The sequence below is a fragment of the Mus caroli genome, unplaced genomic scaffold (assembly GCF_978045245.1).
Source record: "Mus caroli unplaced genomic scaffold, Mus_caroli_1 scaffold_14, whole genome shotgun sequence".
Taxonomy (NCBI): domain Eukaryota; kingdom Metazoa; phylum Chordata; class Mammalia; order Rodentia; family Muridae; genus Mus; species Mus caroli.
In genome coordinates this window covers 70608655-70625528 of record NW_028227269.1, presented here as the reverse complement: position 1 = coordinate 70625528, position 16874 = coordinate 70608655, and the positions used below count along the sequence as shown (strand labels likewise).

Genomic DNA, 16874 nt, shown 5'->3' with positions numbered 1-16874 from the left:
GTTTTGGATTAGGCGCTTTTTGCACTTTGTATTTTCTTTGACTATTGTGTTAACATCTTCTATGGTATCTTCTACGCCTGAGAGTCTCTCTTTTATCCTGTTGTCGATGCTTGCATCTGAAACTCCTGATCTCTTTCCTAGGTTTTCCATCTCCAGTGTTGCCTCCCTTTGTGGTTTTTTTATTGTTTCTATTTCCATTTTTAGATCCTGGATGGTTTTGTTCAATTCAAACCTGTTAAATTGTGGTTTCCTGTATTTCTTTAAGGGATTTATGTGTTTCCTCTTTAAGGGCTTCTACCTGTTTACCTGTGTTCTCCTGTATTTCTTTAAGGGAGTTAATTATGTCTTCCTTACAGTCCTCTATAATCCTTATGAGATGGACTTTTAGGTCAGAATCTTGCTTTTCAGGTTTGTTATGGTATCCAGGGCTTGTTATGGTGGAAGAACAGTGTTCTAATGGTGCCACATGGTATTGGTTTCTGTTGCGTATGTTCTTGAGCTTGCCTCTTGCCATCTGGTTATCTAAGGTGTTGCCTGGCCTTGCTGTCTCTGAATGGAGCCTGTTCCTCCTTGTAGGAAGTTGGAGCTCTGTGAATTGGGTTAGGACAGGCCTTCTGGGGGGCAAACAGTATTGTCTTTGGTTAGAGGGTGCTCCTGTGTCCCTAGTTAGGACAGGTCTCCTGTGACTCTGGCTACAGCAGAGTTCCTGTGACCCTGGTAAGGGAAGATCTCCTGGAAGTCAGCCTATCTCTTGGTGTAGGCAGGTGGGCTGGAGTACCCAATTTGCCCAGGGCCAAGTTGCAGACCAGAAAGTGGTTAAAATTTCTCATAGATTCCAAGTGACACTTATCCTGCAGGTCCAACATAGCAGGAAAATCTCTGTTGTAGGTAAAATTTCAGGGGAAGATGAAGTAAAAATAGAGGGTGGTGGACTGAAGAGATGGAACCGTAATTGTTACCTGTTGCTTCTATGTTTCCAAGGAAGATGCCTTATCCAGGTCCTCACAGGCTCTGATGAGTTGTTGTGAGACTTTTCAATCTCCTCCTCACTGCTCAGCAACTAGAAAGTATGGACGCCTTTGTGTATGCCTTCCTCGGGCCTTTTGTGAAGAGTGTTTGTGAATGCACTCTTCTCAAATCACCACCACCACCACTAAAACCATGACCACCACCACCACCATGTCCACCATTAACATCGCCACCATGACTACCATGGCCACTACCATGATCACCACTAACACCCCACCATGACTACCACCACCACCACAACCACCACCATGACTACCAACACCATGACAAGCACAAATAGTTAGGTTTGGTTGGTTGGTTTTGTTTTTGTTTTTTTGGTTGACTTGGTTTCTTCCTTGGACTGATTCTCTGTCCAGGTTTCCCATACTTGGTCCACAAAGCAGCCACTAACTCAGTTCCTCACCAAGCTCCTTTGTACTTCCTGTTATATCTCTTTTGTGATGTTTGGCCTCTGCCAAAAACAAACAAACAAAAAACAACAAAACCAAAACCAAAAGCACCCCCACAACAGCCCATGTCTATTTTCCCAAAGCTTCAAGTACCTCTCCCACAAACCTGTTTCTAACCCTGGAGAGTAAACACTAGGAAAGGTCTCTATGTTCTAAGAGCTTTTAAAATGTGACACAGAGAAATGGCATCAGTTATTCCCTCTTTCAATATTTGTGCTCCTTTTTTCCCATAATTCAGTTCTTCCTCAGGGAGGTGTGGCCCACAGTGCATGTGTGAAATGCACAACTCATTTTGTGCTCAGATCTGGGTAAAAAGATGAGAATCAGGTCTCAGGCATCATCTGAGCAGTAGAGATGGCTGCAGCCTCCTCTTTCTCTAGGTTCTGTCCAGGGGAAGGCTAGATTTCTCTTGGGCAAACCCTCAGAGCTATGTTATCAGGATAACTAGAGACTCAATAGAATGATAACCTTTCTTTGGCTTAATGACCTGCCTGGAAACATCCATCTGGTCAGGTTCCATTCACTTGTTCAAAATGACGTTTGACTCACCTTATACTTTAAACCAAAATAATATCCTAGCACATGGGGGTAGATAGGGAGAGATGGGGTCAGGTGGCTGACATCTTAGCAGTGGCTTAGCATTGCAAAGTAGACACTTATACTGTTACCTTATATCCTTATTGAGTTTAAATGTAAACCACAAAGACAGTGAGAAAGTAAGTGTGCCGTAGATCATTCTTCTGATGTCACTGCGGAGGATGAATTCCTTCCTTTACTAAGTGCCATCCTTTTATGCCAAGACTCATTCTTTTCTCCTAGTGCAAAGCAAGCAGAGCTGGCGAAGCAGCATGAACAGTATGTCCTGCTGCTGAACCAAACCTTGGAAGAGAAAGCTGCCACCACTATTTACATAAATGACACTTATACCAGAATGAACTTTGAGAAAGAAGAAATAGAACTCCAAAAACAATGTCTGCAAGAGACAACTCATTTAATAGAAAAACAGAAACAAGAATATTTGGAAAAGAAAGAATATCTGGCTATCCGCGTAAGTGGTGGGATTTATTATTTTTAAATTCAGAACTCTCTTGACTCCGAGGCAGCAATGGGGCATGTTTTCTTTGTCCTCATAGCTAGCTATTAAGTGTTCATTTTATTTAGCCTTGGGGGATTTCTGAACAGCTCTGGTGTGAGAAACTCATGGTTTGTTTGGTTCTTTTGTTTGTGGAGCCTCTTGGAGAAGACATTCGGTTGTGCACATTCATTCTGCTCACAGAGCAGAGTCCATGGCAGGATCCATGTCTCTTTACTGACCTCGTGTCGATGTAGAGATGAGGAATTTGCCACCTTCTTTTATCTAGTTCCACTTTTGTATAGACAGAACCTAGGAGTCAGGCAGAGCACCTGTGATGCCTACTCTTCCAGCTGCAGCAACCTGAGACAGGAGTAGCCTTCAGCAGTGATGCCAGACCCTAGTGTGCAAAAAGCAAACTGTATTATGAGGTCAGCAATTTCCAGAGGTCAGGGGCAGAAGTAATCACTGCCTCTCCTGCTCCTATAAGGCTGCATACCTGCTGTGCTATGTTGACTGAACTCATTGTCCAACTGTTGTTTTATTTCTCAAGGTGCCTTGGTTACTCTGGGAAAGGTAGCGCTGTCTCCATTCTTACTGTACAGAAAGGAGATAGGCTCAAGATGGAAACAGCTGTGTTGCATGTAATTTCATAAATATGCTTGCTCCTTTGCCCAGCTTAGCTCCACCAATGGCTTCCCTGGTGCCATTCAGCTCCATCAATGGCCAACTGGCCATTTTTCCCAAGAGCTGTGATCACATCCCCAGCCCCTCACAGCTAGCTTTGCCAAGCTGCCATCAGCTGCCTGCTTTCTCCTCCAGCCCACCTTTGTGCCATGGATGGAAAACACTAGACAGTTTTATTATTTTAAAACCAGACAGATAACTCAATGGCTGGGCAGAGAATCTCCTGCCCTAATCTTAGCAATTAGCTCCCTCCATCCTCCTCAGCTCCCGCTCAAGGCAGAAGCTACAAACTCTAGGGCCCCAAGACCTACGAGTGTGCAGCTTACTACTCCCTCCTAAGCCTTGTCTGGAAAATCTTTCGCTGGATCCCTTCTGTTCCTCCTAGAACCCGGAAGTCCCACCTTTTTCCTTTTGCCCAGCAATTGGCTCCCGCATCCTTTATTGACATAATCAAGACCCAATTAGTGAATCAACACCCTCCCTACACAACTGCAGAGCTTTTGTTGTGTCCTTTCCAAGATGAGAGTCTGCCTAAGCTCAGGGACTGTCTACATTTAGACCCTGAACCACCAGTTTCCACATTCAGACCCAGGAAATCAAGCAAGCTCGAACAATGCAGCATTAAATAGGTAAGGAAAGAAGGAAGGTTAATTTATTACACTGCTTTTTAAATTTTATGGGTTTTTCCCCTAATTTTCAATAAAATGTCTCTATCATCAAATTTCACTCATACATACGTAGCTGCACCCTGGTGCATAGATTATGATCATATTCATTCAAAGTAGCTGCTCTGCAATGAAGTGGTTGGTGGCTTAAAGAGCCAGACATAAGTGTTCACAGAGTTTTAATCCACATGCTACCTTATGCCTTTCTGCTCATTTGTTACCTTGTTCTTGACCATTCAGTTTGCTGAAAAAAAATATATATGTTTAATTTTTTTTATACTTGGATAAACTTTATACATTTTTTTCTGTGATTATTTTTTTTATACTTTTTATTACATCTTTTCCTCAATTACATTTCCAATGCTATCCCAAAAGCCCCCCATACCCTCCCCCCCACTTCCCTACCCACCCATTCCCATTTTTTCCCCTGGCATTCGATCCGCAACCCTATGGGTGGAACAACATTATATGTTTAATTTTTAATAAGAGTCACTCACTCCTCCAGAGCCTGACATGTGACAAGATGTTTGATTTGGGTAAAAACAGGAAAAAGTAGCCAAGATTACAAGCTGCCCTGTCTTCAGTGACTTTGCATATGCCACTCCCACGTTGGTTTTATTTTCCATTAGGTAGTAGTGGGGTTTCTAGACAACTAATTACTTCTGATTACTTTCTCCATTTCCCATATCTCTGTAGTCATACATGTGATGTTCACTGCTGTGACGTCACAGTAAGCCACTCCAGTGGCAAGATGCTCTTATCCATTCTTAGCAGTGGCCATTGCCATACTGCTCCTATAAATGTACCACCAACATTTTACAGCTGCAGTTTGACCCATAGGGTTCATGGTTTTGTCTTTAACATTAGGAAATACTAAAATCCTGGCTTCGTTTCATTCTTCTTTTAAATTGTTAGTTTACTTAGATGGAAAAGGGCCTGTTTAAATTGAATATTAATTAGGTTGACAAGTTGAAAAGTCTTTCTCTGATGTGCTAATAGACTCTTTAATTGGCTTATTGTTGTTACTGTAGATTAAAGAGACAAAGCAATCCTGTGACGATAAGAGAAAAGAGACATATTATAAGAGGAAAGAATTGACCAGATTACAAAATAAAATAATAAAAATGAAGCAAACAGTTACTTCCAGCTCAGTGGTAAGAAAAAATAAACATCTTCTTCCTTTAGCCCAGTCTGAACATAGCAGGTTTTCTTTTTAAAGTTTATTTCATTCATCTTCCTGAGAGAATGACAATGAGCTTTAACATTTCTTGACACTTCCTTTAAAATATTGCAGCATGTACAAAGTATACTTAATGGACTAAAATAACTTGAAAATGATTTTTAACTGCATATAGAGCTAGCTAAATATATATCAATGCCTACTAACCTTTTATCACAATCGATTCAATGAATGGATCTATAGTACGTTTCTTTAGTGCATATCAAAAGTAGCATGCAAAGCCACACAATACAGCAGCCATAGGGAAGTAGCACATTGTTCTGCCAGAATGCATCACTAATTCTATCACATGTCACATGAGATGCATACACTAACCTTAATTATGATATGTCCGTGATGGCATCTAATTATTACAACATCAGTAAAATAAAATACTCCTCTCACATATATGTATTTAAAGAGGCCGTCATCTGATTTTAGGTAGCAGCACAGTAAAGATGCAGAGGTCAGATGCAGCTTAAGGAAAATCACTAAGCAAAGCTTTATTCCGTCTGCACGCTCAAGCTCATGTCTGCCACTTGAGCCTCATAAGGTGCAAGGAAGCACCCCACCAATCTAGTTTTGATCCAAGATTTCTAAGGTCAAGTTAGGCAGCCATAACAATCTTACCCAGATCCTGTTAACCCTCCTGCCATCCCCAAACTTGAATGTCACATCAACCTGGACTTAAAGCTTGTTTCTACCAACCTACTAAGTGGAGACATAATGTAGAACATTGCCTAGTATGGCATATTTTTGTGGAGATTCCCAAAGTACAGACAGAGGGAAGTAAACACTAGCATACACATGAATTCTTCAGTCTAGACACCTCTGTGGCCAAGTCAGGCTGATAGAATGTTGGCAGAAAAACAATTGAATGTGATTCTTTGAGCAGCATATCTCTTCAAGACAGGGATGGCTGAGGGCAAGAGACAATGAATTCTAGGCCACGTACATGCAGTTATGCTAGCATGTACAATTTATGAAACCCAGACTGGAAAATATGAATCTGGACAATGAACATCAGGCCTAATCCTGATAATTGACCTCATCATGTGGTGCTCTAAAGAAACTGAATAGTTTTTGCCCTGTTGGGTGACTTTCTAGAGAGCTACTGAATTACCATCTCTCCCTAGAGTGGTGCTACACCAATCAGCTAAACAATGTCTCATTCAATTTTATCTTGGTGAACAAAAATGGGTTTATTAGGCTGGGTGGTGGTGGCACACGCCTTTAATCCCAGCACTTGGGAGGCAGCCGCAGGTGGATTTCTGAGTTCGAGGCCAGCCTGGTCTACAAAGTGAGTTCCAGGACAGCCAGGGCTACACAGAAAAATGGGTTTATTAGAGGAGACATGCACACATCCATAGAGAACAGACAGTCAGACAGACATAGATTTTTTTTCTCACTACTGCATTTAGACATCTACTCCCATCAAATTTTGGGTTTTCTGTTTTGTTTCAGAATTATTTTTTGTCAAGTTGAGTTTTACAACAACAACAAAGTTATAAAAGTGATGTATTTTTTTGACTAAAGGGTGACACCCCCACACCATAATAGTTGAATGAGTGATTTATAAAATGCTTAGAGGACTTGAATTACTGCTGTGAACCTCTTGCTGATAATTGGATGTCATATTGTTGTTGAATTTTCAATAGATGATTTCTGACCAAAGTGTAGAGATAGGCATACTACAGGAAGCAATAACCATTTGGAAGAAAAAGGTAGAAGATATGAGGAGACTGTGTGAAAGTTTGGAGGAAAAACTGTAAGTGTCTCACTCTATGTTTACGGGAGCACTTCTAGATCCTCATTAATCATGTTTTTTTTTTTAATTATCTTAACATAATACCTGGTATAAGCAATCTACATTAGATTAATAGATTATAATCTATATTATGAAGAAGAGAAATGCTTCTTTTGGTTTACAGTGGTAGAGGCTACAGATCATGGTCTTACGACCCCACGCAGTACGTTTGTGAGACTAAAGCATGGCATAGAACCCATCAACATAGGAAGCTAAAAGGGGGGAAAAAAGGAAAGCAAGAGACTGTAGGTCCATCAGGGACATGTCCAATGCCCTTAGACCTTCTCTGAGCCCTGTCTCTTTAATGTCCTACAGTCTCTTACTATTACCATCCTGGAGACAAAGTCTTCAATGCGCATTTGGGAGACAAGTCAAGATTCAATGGGAAACAGCTAATATGTTACTTTCATTCTCAGAAATACATTTTCAATATTTTTCAATATTAAATGGCACTATACTTAGTTTATTCACATCCATGAGATGGTTTTATGGTGTCCCCTCTTTCCTTTGAAGTTGGTCAGATTTTCAGATGGTCTGTGGTTTGTGGCAGAGGGGTCGGAGGAGGTTTCAGTGAGATAGACATTTGGCAAATGAAGGCGTTCTCTGTAACGTGTTAAACTCACTTCAGCTCCTCACTCTACACCAAAACAACCACAAAAAAAGAAATCCTTATGGGGAAGGGCACTGGCGGAGAGTGCCATGAGTCTGTAACTCCCCCAGCAATGCTGCTATGCTTGCTGTCTACTTAGTCAAAGGGTCTTGCATGATTTGCTGAGACAATGCAGGGAAGCCTCCCACGGAAACCATTCCTATGTGAGAAACCACACCCAGAACCTGAAGCAACTCTCTTATTCATCCCCAAGCTTCATGATCTGCTGCCTTTCAGAAAAGGGAGTCACCCTTCTGTCTTCCCCTGTACCCAGTTCTCTCTTCTTGGTGCGCACATGTAAATGTCTGATTGGGTCACAACTTGTGAAATGAACTCTGACAAGTCTAGCCTATCGGCCACAATTGACCAGCAGAATCTGAGAGTTCATGAAAGGTTGTATTGGGCACAACTTTGCTTCCTGGACCAGTCAGGTAGACTCATGAAAATGTGGCTTCCAACACCCACCCGGGTGGTTTACTGACAGCTGGGGAGCAAAACTGCAGTCTGAGCATGTGCCTAAAAGACAAGTAACTTTATGATAACATCATTTGTACATATATTTTAATGCTTTTTAATTAAAAGTGCATCTACACTTGTGCTTGTTCTAAAACAGGAACAGAATACAATGCCCCTCTCCCATCATGGGTCCATAAATATGTACAGATTGAGTCTCTCTTAGTTCATGGACTTCCTCTTCATCTGGTTGCTTGTTTCTTTAGCTGTACAGACATTTTTTAAATTTATGAAGTTCTACTGGTCAACCATTGGCCTTAATTCTTGGACAATTGTTAATTCTTGGAAGTTCGGTTTTGGTTTTTTTTTCCCAGTAAGTCCTTTCCTATATCAATATCATATAAGGTTTATCTATTTTCTTCTAGCAGTTTCAGTGCTTCAGGTTGCACATTCGGGTCTTTGATCCATTTGGAGTTAGTTTCTGTGCGAGGTGATAGATAGACGCAGCTCTAATTTCATCCTTCTGCACATGAACGCTGTTCCCAGCACCATCTGTTGAACCTGCTTTCCTTACTCCTTACTTATATAACTTTGTCAAATATTAATTGTTTGAAATCGCATGTGTTCATATTTGAGTCTTCAGTTTTGTTCCATTGGTCTGCATGTCTGTTTTTGGCACCAGTGCCATGTTGGCTTGATTACTATGGCTTTGTAATCATCCTAAGATCTAGATTTATAATCCCTCCAGTATTGCTTTTTGCTCAAGATTGTCTTGGCTATGCTGCTTTTTTTGGTAGTTTCAAATCAATTTTTGCACAGCTTTTTTTTTCTATTTCTTCAAAGAACAAGATGGGGATTTTGATTGGGATTGTACTGAATCTATACATGGCTTTTGGTAGAATGGCTACTTTTTTAAAAAGAATACTTTGTAGTCTTCTGTTGCAATTGTTGTCTGGGAGGCTTACTGACTTTGTCCACTAACATAGGCCTAGTCCTGGAAACATCTAGTCTCTGTACAATCTAAGCCTAGAATGTTTTTAGCCCCTGAGGCTGCCTGCTGAATAAGCTCACCTTTTCTAGTTCTTTCTTAGCTCTAGCTGGCTAATTCAACTCAGGTGTTCTGACTCAAACACCTCTTCCAGCTGACTGATTCAATCTGGCTTTTCTCTAGGCCTCTGAATTGCTCTGCTTAGCCTCAAACTGACTCTAGCAATCTTTTCTAATCTTTTGACTCCTTCTTCTCTTCCTTGTTCTGTCTTAACCTATGTCTAGCTTGTTCTCTCTCTTCAATCTGTCTATGTAAAACTATCCCACTAAAAATTCTCCACAAACTCAACTGTATTCCTGTATCGTACTCTTTTCTTCCTGTACTTTCTGTCTCCCCCTTAAGTAGCTTCCCTTTCCTCTCTTCTCATGAGAGTTGGACACATCCTATTCTGTCAAATCTTTCTCTGATTCATCACTTTTTCTGCCACTCAATTAGACACCACTTTCAAACATGGGTGCTTCCTTCTACAAACTAACTTTACCTTAATTGTTTAGGATTAAAGATGTGTACTAAGGGCATATCTGTTTTCCAGCTGGAGAAATTAAAGGTGTGTGCTAAAGGCTGACCCACACCCTAACTAGAAAGAGGTTTAAATATCCCTTAGCACACTTTCACAGTGTTAAGTCTACCAATTAATGAGCATAGGAAATATTTCTGTTTTCCATTGTCTTTCTCTATCTCTCTCTCTCATCAGAGGTTTAGAGTTTTCATTGTAGAGATCCTTCACTTCCTTAATTAGGTTTATTTCTAGATATTCTATTTTCCTTGAGGCTGTTGTGAATGGGAGTGTATACACACTCCCATTTCTTTCTGTTTGTTTTTGCATATTAATGCTGTTGATGTGTGCAAGTTGATTCTCTATCTTGCCACATTGCTAAATCTGCTCATCATTCTTGTAAGTCTTCTGGCAGAATTCTTGAGATCTCTAATGTATGGTATCATATCCTGTGGAAATATAATCTGTTAACAAAAAAGCCTTTATCCAATTAGCTGAGGCAGGATTAAGAAGTGGGACATATATCTATATCTGACAGAGAGAGAGAGAGAGAGAGAGAGAGAGAGAGAGAGAGAGAGAGAGAGAGAGAAACAAAGAGACAGAAACAGAAGCAGAGACAGAGGCAGACAGACAGACAGAGAGAGGATTCTTAGAAACAGTGAGGTGCAGGAGATTCACCCCAGGAATGCTGATGGAGACAGACACATAATAGCCGAGCAGAGGTAACCAGCCACACAGCAGAGCTTAGATTAGAATAAACAAGATATTAAGTTATGAGCTGGTCAGGGAACATGTAAAACTTCGGCCTAAGCAACTGTAAATATATTTAAGTCTCAGACTCATTATTCTGGAAGGAAAAACACACAATTACAGATAGTGTCCATTGTTTGGCATGCATTTCAAGATTAGAACACTGGACTGAGGCTTTACCCAAAAGTTCAAGACATGAGCGCCGACCAGAAAGTCATTCTCAGCCCCTTTAACAACCACCACACCCGCTGGCTGAGCACTTGAGCAGAGGCCCATGAGGAGCTAATGGAATGGGAAACTGGAGAAGGATGCAAGTTCCTAGCTAGAGAGGAGGCTAAATTCTTTGTAGAGGGAGCAGAGGGAGCCAGGCAGTCCATGGGAAGGCTGCAGCCCAAGGTTCATGCAGCACACTGTGACCTGGAATGGAAGGAACTCGGAGGGCAAACAGATGCTCCAGCCCAAACCAGCAAAGGCAGTGGGCCCAAGGGGGCAAGACCACAGCCACAGGCAGGGGCTAAGCTGAGCAACAACAGAAAGAGGAACTAAACAGGAGCAGAGAAGCCGCAGTTTGTGAGTTTGGAAAACAATAAAAGTGAAGGGCGCTGGGTAGAGTAACAGAAGAAATGTGCAGTTTTGCATACAAGAAAGTGAAGGCCTTACGGAAAAAAATTAAAACTTAAAAAAAGAAAAATATCTTGTGTTAAAAAATGGAGAGAAACACAATGTATCTGTTCTCCATATGATTTTGTTTTGCTTATCAGCACACAAATGATTTTTTTCAATAACAATTACAATTTTGTATACCCTCTTTAGGAGAAATCAGAATGAGGCAGACTAAGACAAAGAAGAAACTGAGAAATTAGATACTAGATACTAGGCCATAGAACAGAGATTAGAGTATCTGGAACCTACAGCAGTAACAGAAAAGGTAGCTCTAAATGAGAAAAATCCACTAGGTTATCAGGAGTTAGAATGGGTGTTGAATAAATAGTATCCTGGACAGAGCACACCAGCGACAGGTCTCATGTGAAAGGTTTTATTAGCAGAGGTGGCCTCTGAGGCAGTGAGAGGGAAGAAGAGAAGAAGGGGGCTGTGGGTTGGGGTATGTGTATTTTATCCAGGCCATGAAGCATGACTCATGCACGAAGGGATGTGCGGCAGGTGCCATGGCAACAGATGCAGGAGCTACGCTGTTGCCTAGAAATGCCATGTCTTATCGCTGGGTCCAGAAGTTGGCTATAAAGAGCTTCTGACTGTACATGGATGCACCTTATGCTAACAACGGCAGTCAATAGAGATGTAACATACAGAGTTAAAAATACAGATTCTACTTAATGTTGATACCTTAGAGCAGTATCATACAATAGATTATGTGTTTCATTTCCTAGAGTTTGGAGAATTGAGATATGTGCACCATGCTATTGATACCTGTTCAGAATCCCAATGGGCTTTTGCCTTGAATTCTGAAAAGGGGTGGTTCTGAGATTGCAAATTTATGAGAGGTGATGGCTATCTTGGAAATGCCTTTGCAGATTGGAGCTGATGATGCTCAGGGAGATATATCTATTAGAACAAAGCAATTTCTTAGGCATTATAGCATAGAACATGTTACAGACATGCCTTACAATCCTATAAACAAACAATTGTGGAAAGATCTAACAGGACATCAAAGAAAATGCTCAGGCCCGTTGTCTAGATCTGGCCTTGCTTCTCTGTTCAGAGGAGGCTTGCAGGGCCCTGAGAGTGTCCTGCCTCTCCATGGGGCCCCAAAACTAACCAACTTGGAACCCTGTCTGACCACCCATCCTAATCGTATCACCCACCACCCCAACTGGGTCTAACTGGGACACAGCTTGCAGAATTTAGTCCACCCATGATACAACCTGAAGAGCGGAGTCTACCTGTAACACTGCCAACAGAGTAGGATACCCTGATCTCCACTGTTTGACCCATGACTTCCCCCACTTCCTGAGAAGTTATGCTCCCATCAGGATCATCTATCTAACACAAAGGAAAACGAGATGCCTAAAGGACAGTATAAGAACACAACCAAGAAGACCCAGGGAAATAGAGTACCACCAGAGTCCAGCTATCATGTTATAACAAACCCTGGATATCCTAATGAAACTGAAGAACTAGAAAAGGATCTTAAATCCAATCTTATAAAGATGCTAGAGCCCTTTAAAAAGGATATGAGTAAATCCCTTAAGGAAATACAGGAGAATACATACAAACAGGTAGAAGCATGAAAAGAGAAAACAAATAAATATAAAGAAATAAAGGAAAATGTAACCAAACAGGGGAAGGATCTGAATAAAACTGTCCACTACTTGAAAAGAGAAATAGAAGCAATGAAGCAACAGAAACTGAGGCAGTCCTGCAGATGGAAAACCTAGGACAGAGAACAGGAACTACAGACCTAAGCCTCACCAACAGAATACAGGCGATAGGAAAGAAGAAATAAATGTATAGGCATCTCTTTAGGTTAGGGAAATTTTCTTCTATTATTATGTTGAAGATGTTTTCTGGGCCTTTGAACTGGGAATCTTCTTCTTCTGTTCCTATCATTCTTGGGTTTGGTCTTTTCCTAGTGTCCCAAATTTCTTGGATGTTTTGTGTCATAAGGTTTTTAGATTTCACATTTTATTTGACTGATATATTGATTTCTTCTCTCGTATCTTCTGTAAGTCAAAAGACACCATCACTAGGACAAAATGGCAGCCTACAGATTAGAAAAAGATCTTCACTAACCCTACATCCAACAGAGGACTAATATCCAAAATTTATTAAGAACACATGAAGTTAGACACTGACAATCCAAATATGTCAATTAAAAAGTGGGATACAGAGCTAAACAGAATTCTCAACAGAGGAATCTCAAATGGACAAGAAGCATTTTTTTTAAAAAAAAAATTCACTCTCCTTAGTCATCAGGGAAACACAAATCAAAACTACTCTGAGATTCTACCTCACACTCATCAAAATGGCTAAGATTAAAAACTCAAAAGGACAGCACATGCTGGTGAGGTTGTGGAGCAAGGGGAGCACTCCTCCACGGCCGGTGGAAGTGCACACTTGTACAACCACTCTGGAAATCAATTTGGCAGTTTCTCAGAAGACTGGAAATAGTTCTACCTCAACACCCAGCTATAGCACTCCTGGGCATAGACCCAAAGATGCCCACTATACCACAGGGACACTTGCTCAACTATGTTCATAGGAGCTTTATTCATAATATCCAGAAATTGGAAACAACATAGATGCCGCGCAGCTGAAGACTAGGTACAGAAAATGTGATATATTCACACAATGGAAAACTACTCATTAAAAGAGGACATCATGAATCTCTCAGGCAAATGGATGGAACTAGAAAATATCATCCTGAGTGAGGTAACACAGTCCCCAAAAGAAGCATGGTACGTACCCACTTATTAGTGGATATCAGCCATAAAGTACAGGATAACCATGCTGTAATCAACAGACACAAAGACGCCAAATAACAAAGAGAGCACAAGGGAGGAGTGCTGAATCTTCCTCAAAAGGGGAAACAAAATAGATATCAGAGTTCAGTGGAAGGGGGGAACTGGGTGGAATAGGGCATGGAGGCCATATGTATGGAGAGCAGGGGAGAGAGAAGGGAGATGGGTGGGGTGGGGGTAATCTCTAGGATGTGCCAGAGAGCTGGGATGAGGAGAGACCCAGTCTGTCTAAGGGGGTGATTCTAGCTGAGATTCCTAGCAGTGGTGGAAGATGCATCCTGAAGTGGCCACTTCCTATACTCAGAAAGGTCTCCCAGTGGAAGGATAAGAGCAATAACACACCTACAAAGTCTTTGATCCTGAACGTGTCCTGCCTACAAGATGTGCAGGGACAAAGATAAAGCAGAGTCTGAGGGAATGGCCAACCAATGACTTGCCCAATTTGAAACCCATCCTATGGACAAAACACAATCCCTGACACATTAATGATTCTGTTATGCTTTCAGACAGAAACCTAGCATAACTATCCTCTGAGAGGCATCACCCAACAACCAATGGAAAGAGATAAAGAGACTCACACCCAAACAGTAGATGGAGCTTGGGGAGTCTTATAGGAGAGTTGGGAGAAAGATTGAGGGACTCGAAGAAGACAGGGAATCCACAGAAAGATCAACAAAGGCAAATAGCCTGGACCCATTCCTTAGGTCTCCCAAAGACTAATTACCAACCAAAGAGCAAGCATGGGCTGGACCTAGGGCTTCCTGCACATATGTGGCAGACGGGCAACTTGGTCTTCATGCAGGTCCCCCAAACAACTGGAGCACGGGCTGTCCCTGAGCCCATTGCCTGTCTGCCTGCCTGTGGATCCCACACCCATAAATGGACAACCTTTTCTGGCTTCAGTGGGAGAGGATGTAGCTAGTCCCGCAGAAACTTGATGTGAGGGGTGCAGGGGTGGGCTGGAGGGAAGAGTTTGATACCCAGAGAGGTGCTTCCCCTTTTAAGGGGAATGGGGGCAGGACTATGTTAGAAGGTACTGGGAAGAGAGGAAGGGCTGATATTGGGCTGTAAAGTGAATGAATAAATAAATAAATGTAATATATAAAAAGAGAATGCTCATAGAACAAAAGGGAGACATGGAACATTCCAAAGATAATTTAAATAATACTTTATGGACTTTAAATTTTTTAAATGTCAATGAGACAGATAACATAACTCCTAAAATACACTGGATTATGGAAAGGACTGCTAAATTAGATAGACATAAATAATGTCCTAACTTCGGAATGCAAGGCAAGAAATATGTTATATTGGGGAAGAGAATATGCGCTTGTTTCAGCAGCAGAAGAAATGCTATGGATGTCCTCCAAATTAAAAAAATGACATATGATACAGAAAGACACCCCCCCCAGAAGATCCTCACTACAGACATGAAAGAAACAGAAAGACCAGCGAAGCAAGTAACTTGCATCTCTGCACCCTCTGCATGGGAACAGCTCTGAGACTGACTGAGACATAAAAATGTCTCCAGCCAGAACCTCAGCCAAGCTTAGCCAATCAATCTTGTTGGCCACAGAATTTGCAAAACTTACCATGCCAACCTTTCAAATGGTATAGATAAAAATTCATATTACAGTTTGGTTAGATATTCCGAACTAACTTATAAAGAAAGACACATTCTTTCCCCTGTGCATATAAAGAGCAGAAAATCATCTTTAACTGAATTGTGCACATTGCTCATTCTATATATGTTATTACAGAAATGTATATTACCTCTAAAAGCTTATATGCTCACAGAGAAAAACAACCGGACAAGTAGCCCTGACAAGAGCCACCCCTGAAGGTGCTAAGATACATTTATTCCAGCATCTTGCCTGATCTTATCCAAACTGCCTTAATAGCTGTTTCATCAAAACCTGATTCCAGGTCAGCCTCAAAGACAGCTGCCGATTCCACTTGGTCCAACCTTACAGACTGTTCCAGTCAAGACTTCAGGGGTATACAGGAATAATAGGAATAAAGGGTAGACTATTGAACCTACTCTTAAACTATAGAGATACAACAAGCCAAAAAGCTTACATTGGTATAGGTCTTTATATATTGATACAATATTGTTATATTTTGTTATATATATATATATATCTTTGAATATTAATGCAAATTTGAGGTTTTGTTTTGCTACAACATACTATGTATATATTTTTCAACTCTTGTTTGAGGTATTGTACCTAGGTGATTCTTAAAATTACAATATTAAGTTCCAGTCCTTTTAAAAGCTGCTATTCAGCAGGGCAGTGGTGGCGTACGCCTTTAATCCCAGCACTTGGGAGGCAGAGGCCAGCCTGGTCTACAAAGTGGGTTCCAGGACAGCCAGGGCTATACAGAGAAACCCTGTCTTGAAAAACCAAAAAAAAAAAAAGTACAATAATATTAAAAAATTAAAAAGCTGCTATTACAAACTGTTTAGGGTAATTTAATAATGCAAGTTAGTAGTTGGTTAATCAAACTCATGGTCATGTTAAATCCTCGTCTAGTTTATTATAGAAGTATGCTTCCAAAGTTGAACATATAAAAAGTAGTTAGGAAAGAAGGATTGCTTGCCTATTCATATATATGACAGGTAGGTAGGTAGGTAGGTAGGTAGGTAGGTAGGTAGGTAGGTAGGTGGGTGGGTAGGTAGGTAGGTAGGTGGGTGGGTGGGTGGGTGGGTGGGTGGGTAGGTAGGTGGGTGGGTGGGTGGGTGGGTGGGTGGGTGGGTAGGTAGGTGGGTGGGTGGGTGGGTGGGTGGGTGGGTGGGTAGGTAGGTAGGTAGGTAGGTGGGTGGGTAGGTAGGTGGGTGGGTGGGTGGGTCGGTGGGTGGGTGGGTAGGTAGGTAGGTAGGTAGGTAGGTGGGTGGGTGGGTGGGTAGGTAGGTAGGTAGGTAGGTAGGTAGGTAGGTGGGTAGGTAGGTGGGTGGGTGGGTGGGTGGGTGGGTGGGTAGGTAGGTAGGTAGGTAGGTGGGTAGGTAGGTAGGTGGGTAGGTGGGTGGGTGGGTGGGTGGGTGGGTGGGTAGGTAGGTGGGTAGGTAGGTG

At 41.6% G+C, this 16874-nt stretch overlaps 1 protein-coding gene across 2 annotated transcripts in view; it reads left to right on the top strand.

Moving 5' to 3' along the window:
* Positions 1 to 16874, top strand: part of Ccdc175 (coiled-coil domain containing 175) — a 76483-nt gene that overhangs the window by 16103 nt on the left and 43506 nt on the right. For both annotated transcript variants that reach the window (XM_085830439.1, XM_085830440.1), the window contains 3 exons: positions 2298 to 2526; positions 4934 to 5056; positions 6780 to 6889. In XM_085830439.1, coding sequence (XP_085686565.1) covers positions 2298 to 2526; positions 4934 to 5056; positions 6780 to 6889 — 462 coding nt within the window. The remainder of the gene's footprint in view (positions 1 to 2297; positions 2527 to 4933; positions 5057 to 6779; positions 6890 to 16874) is intronic.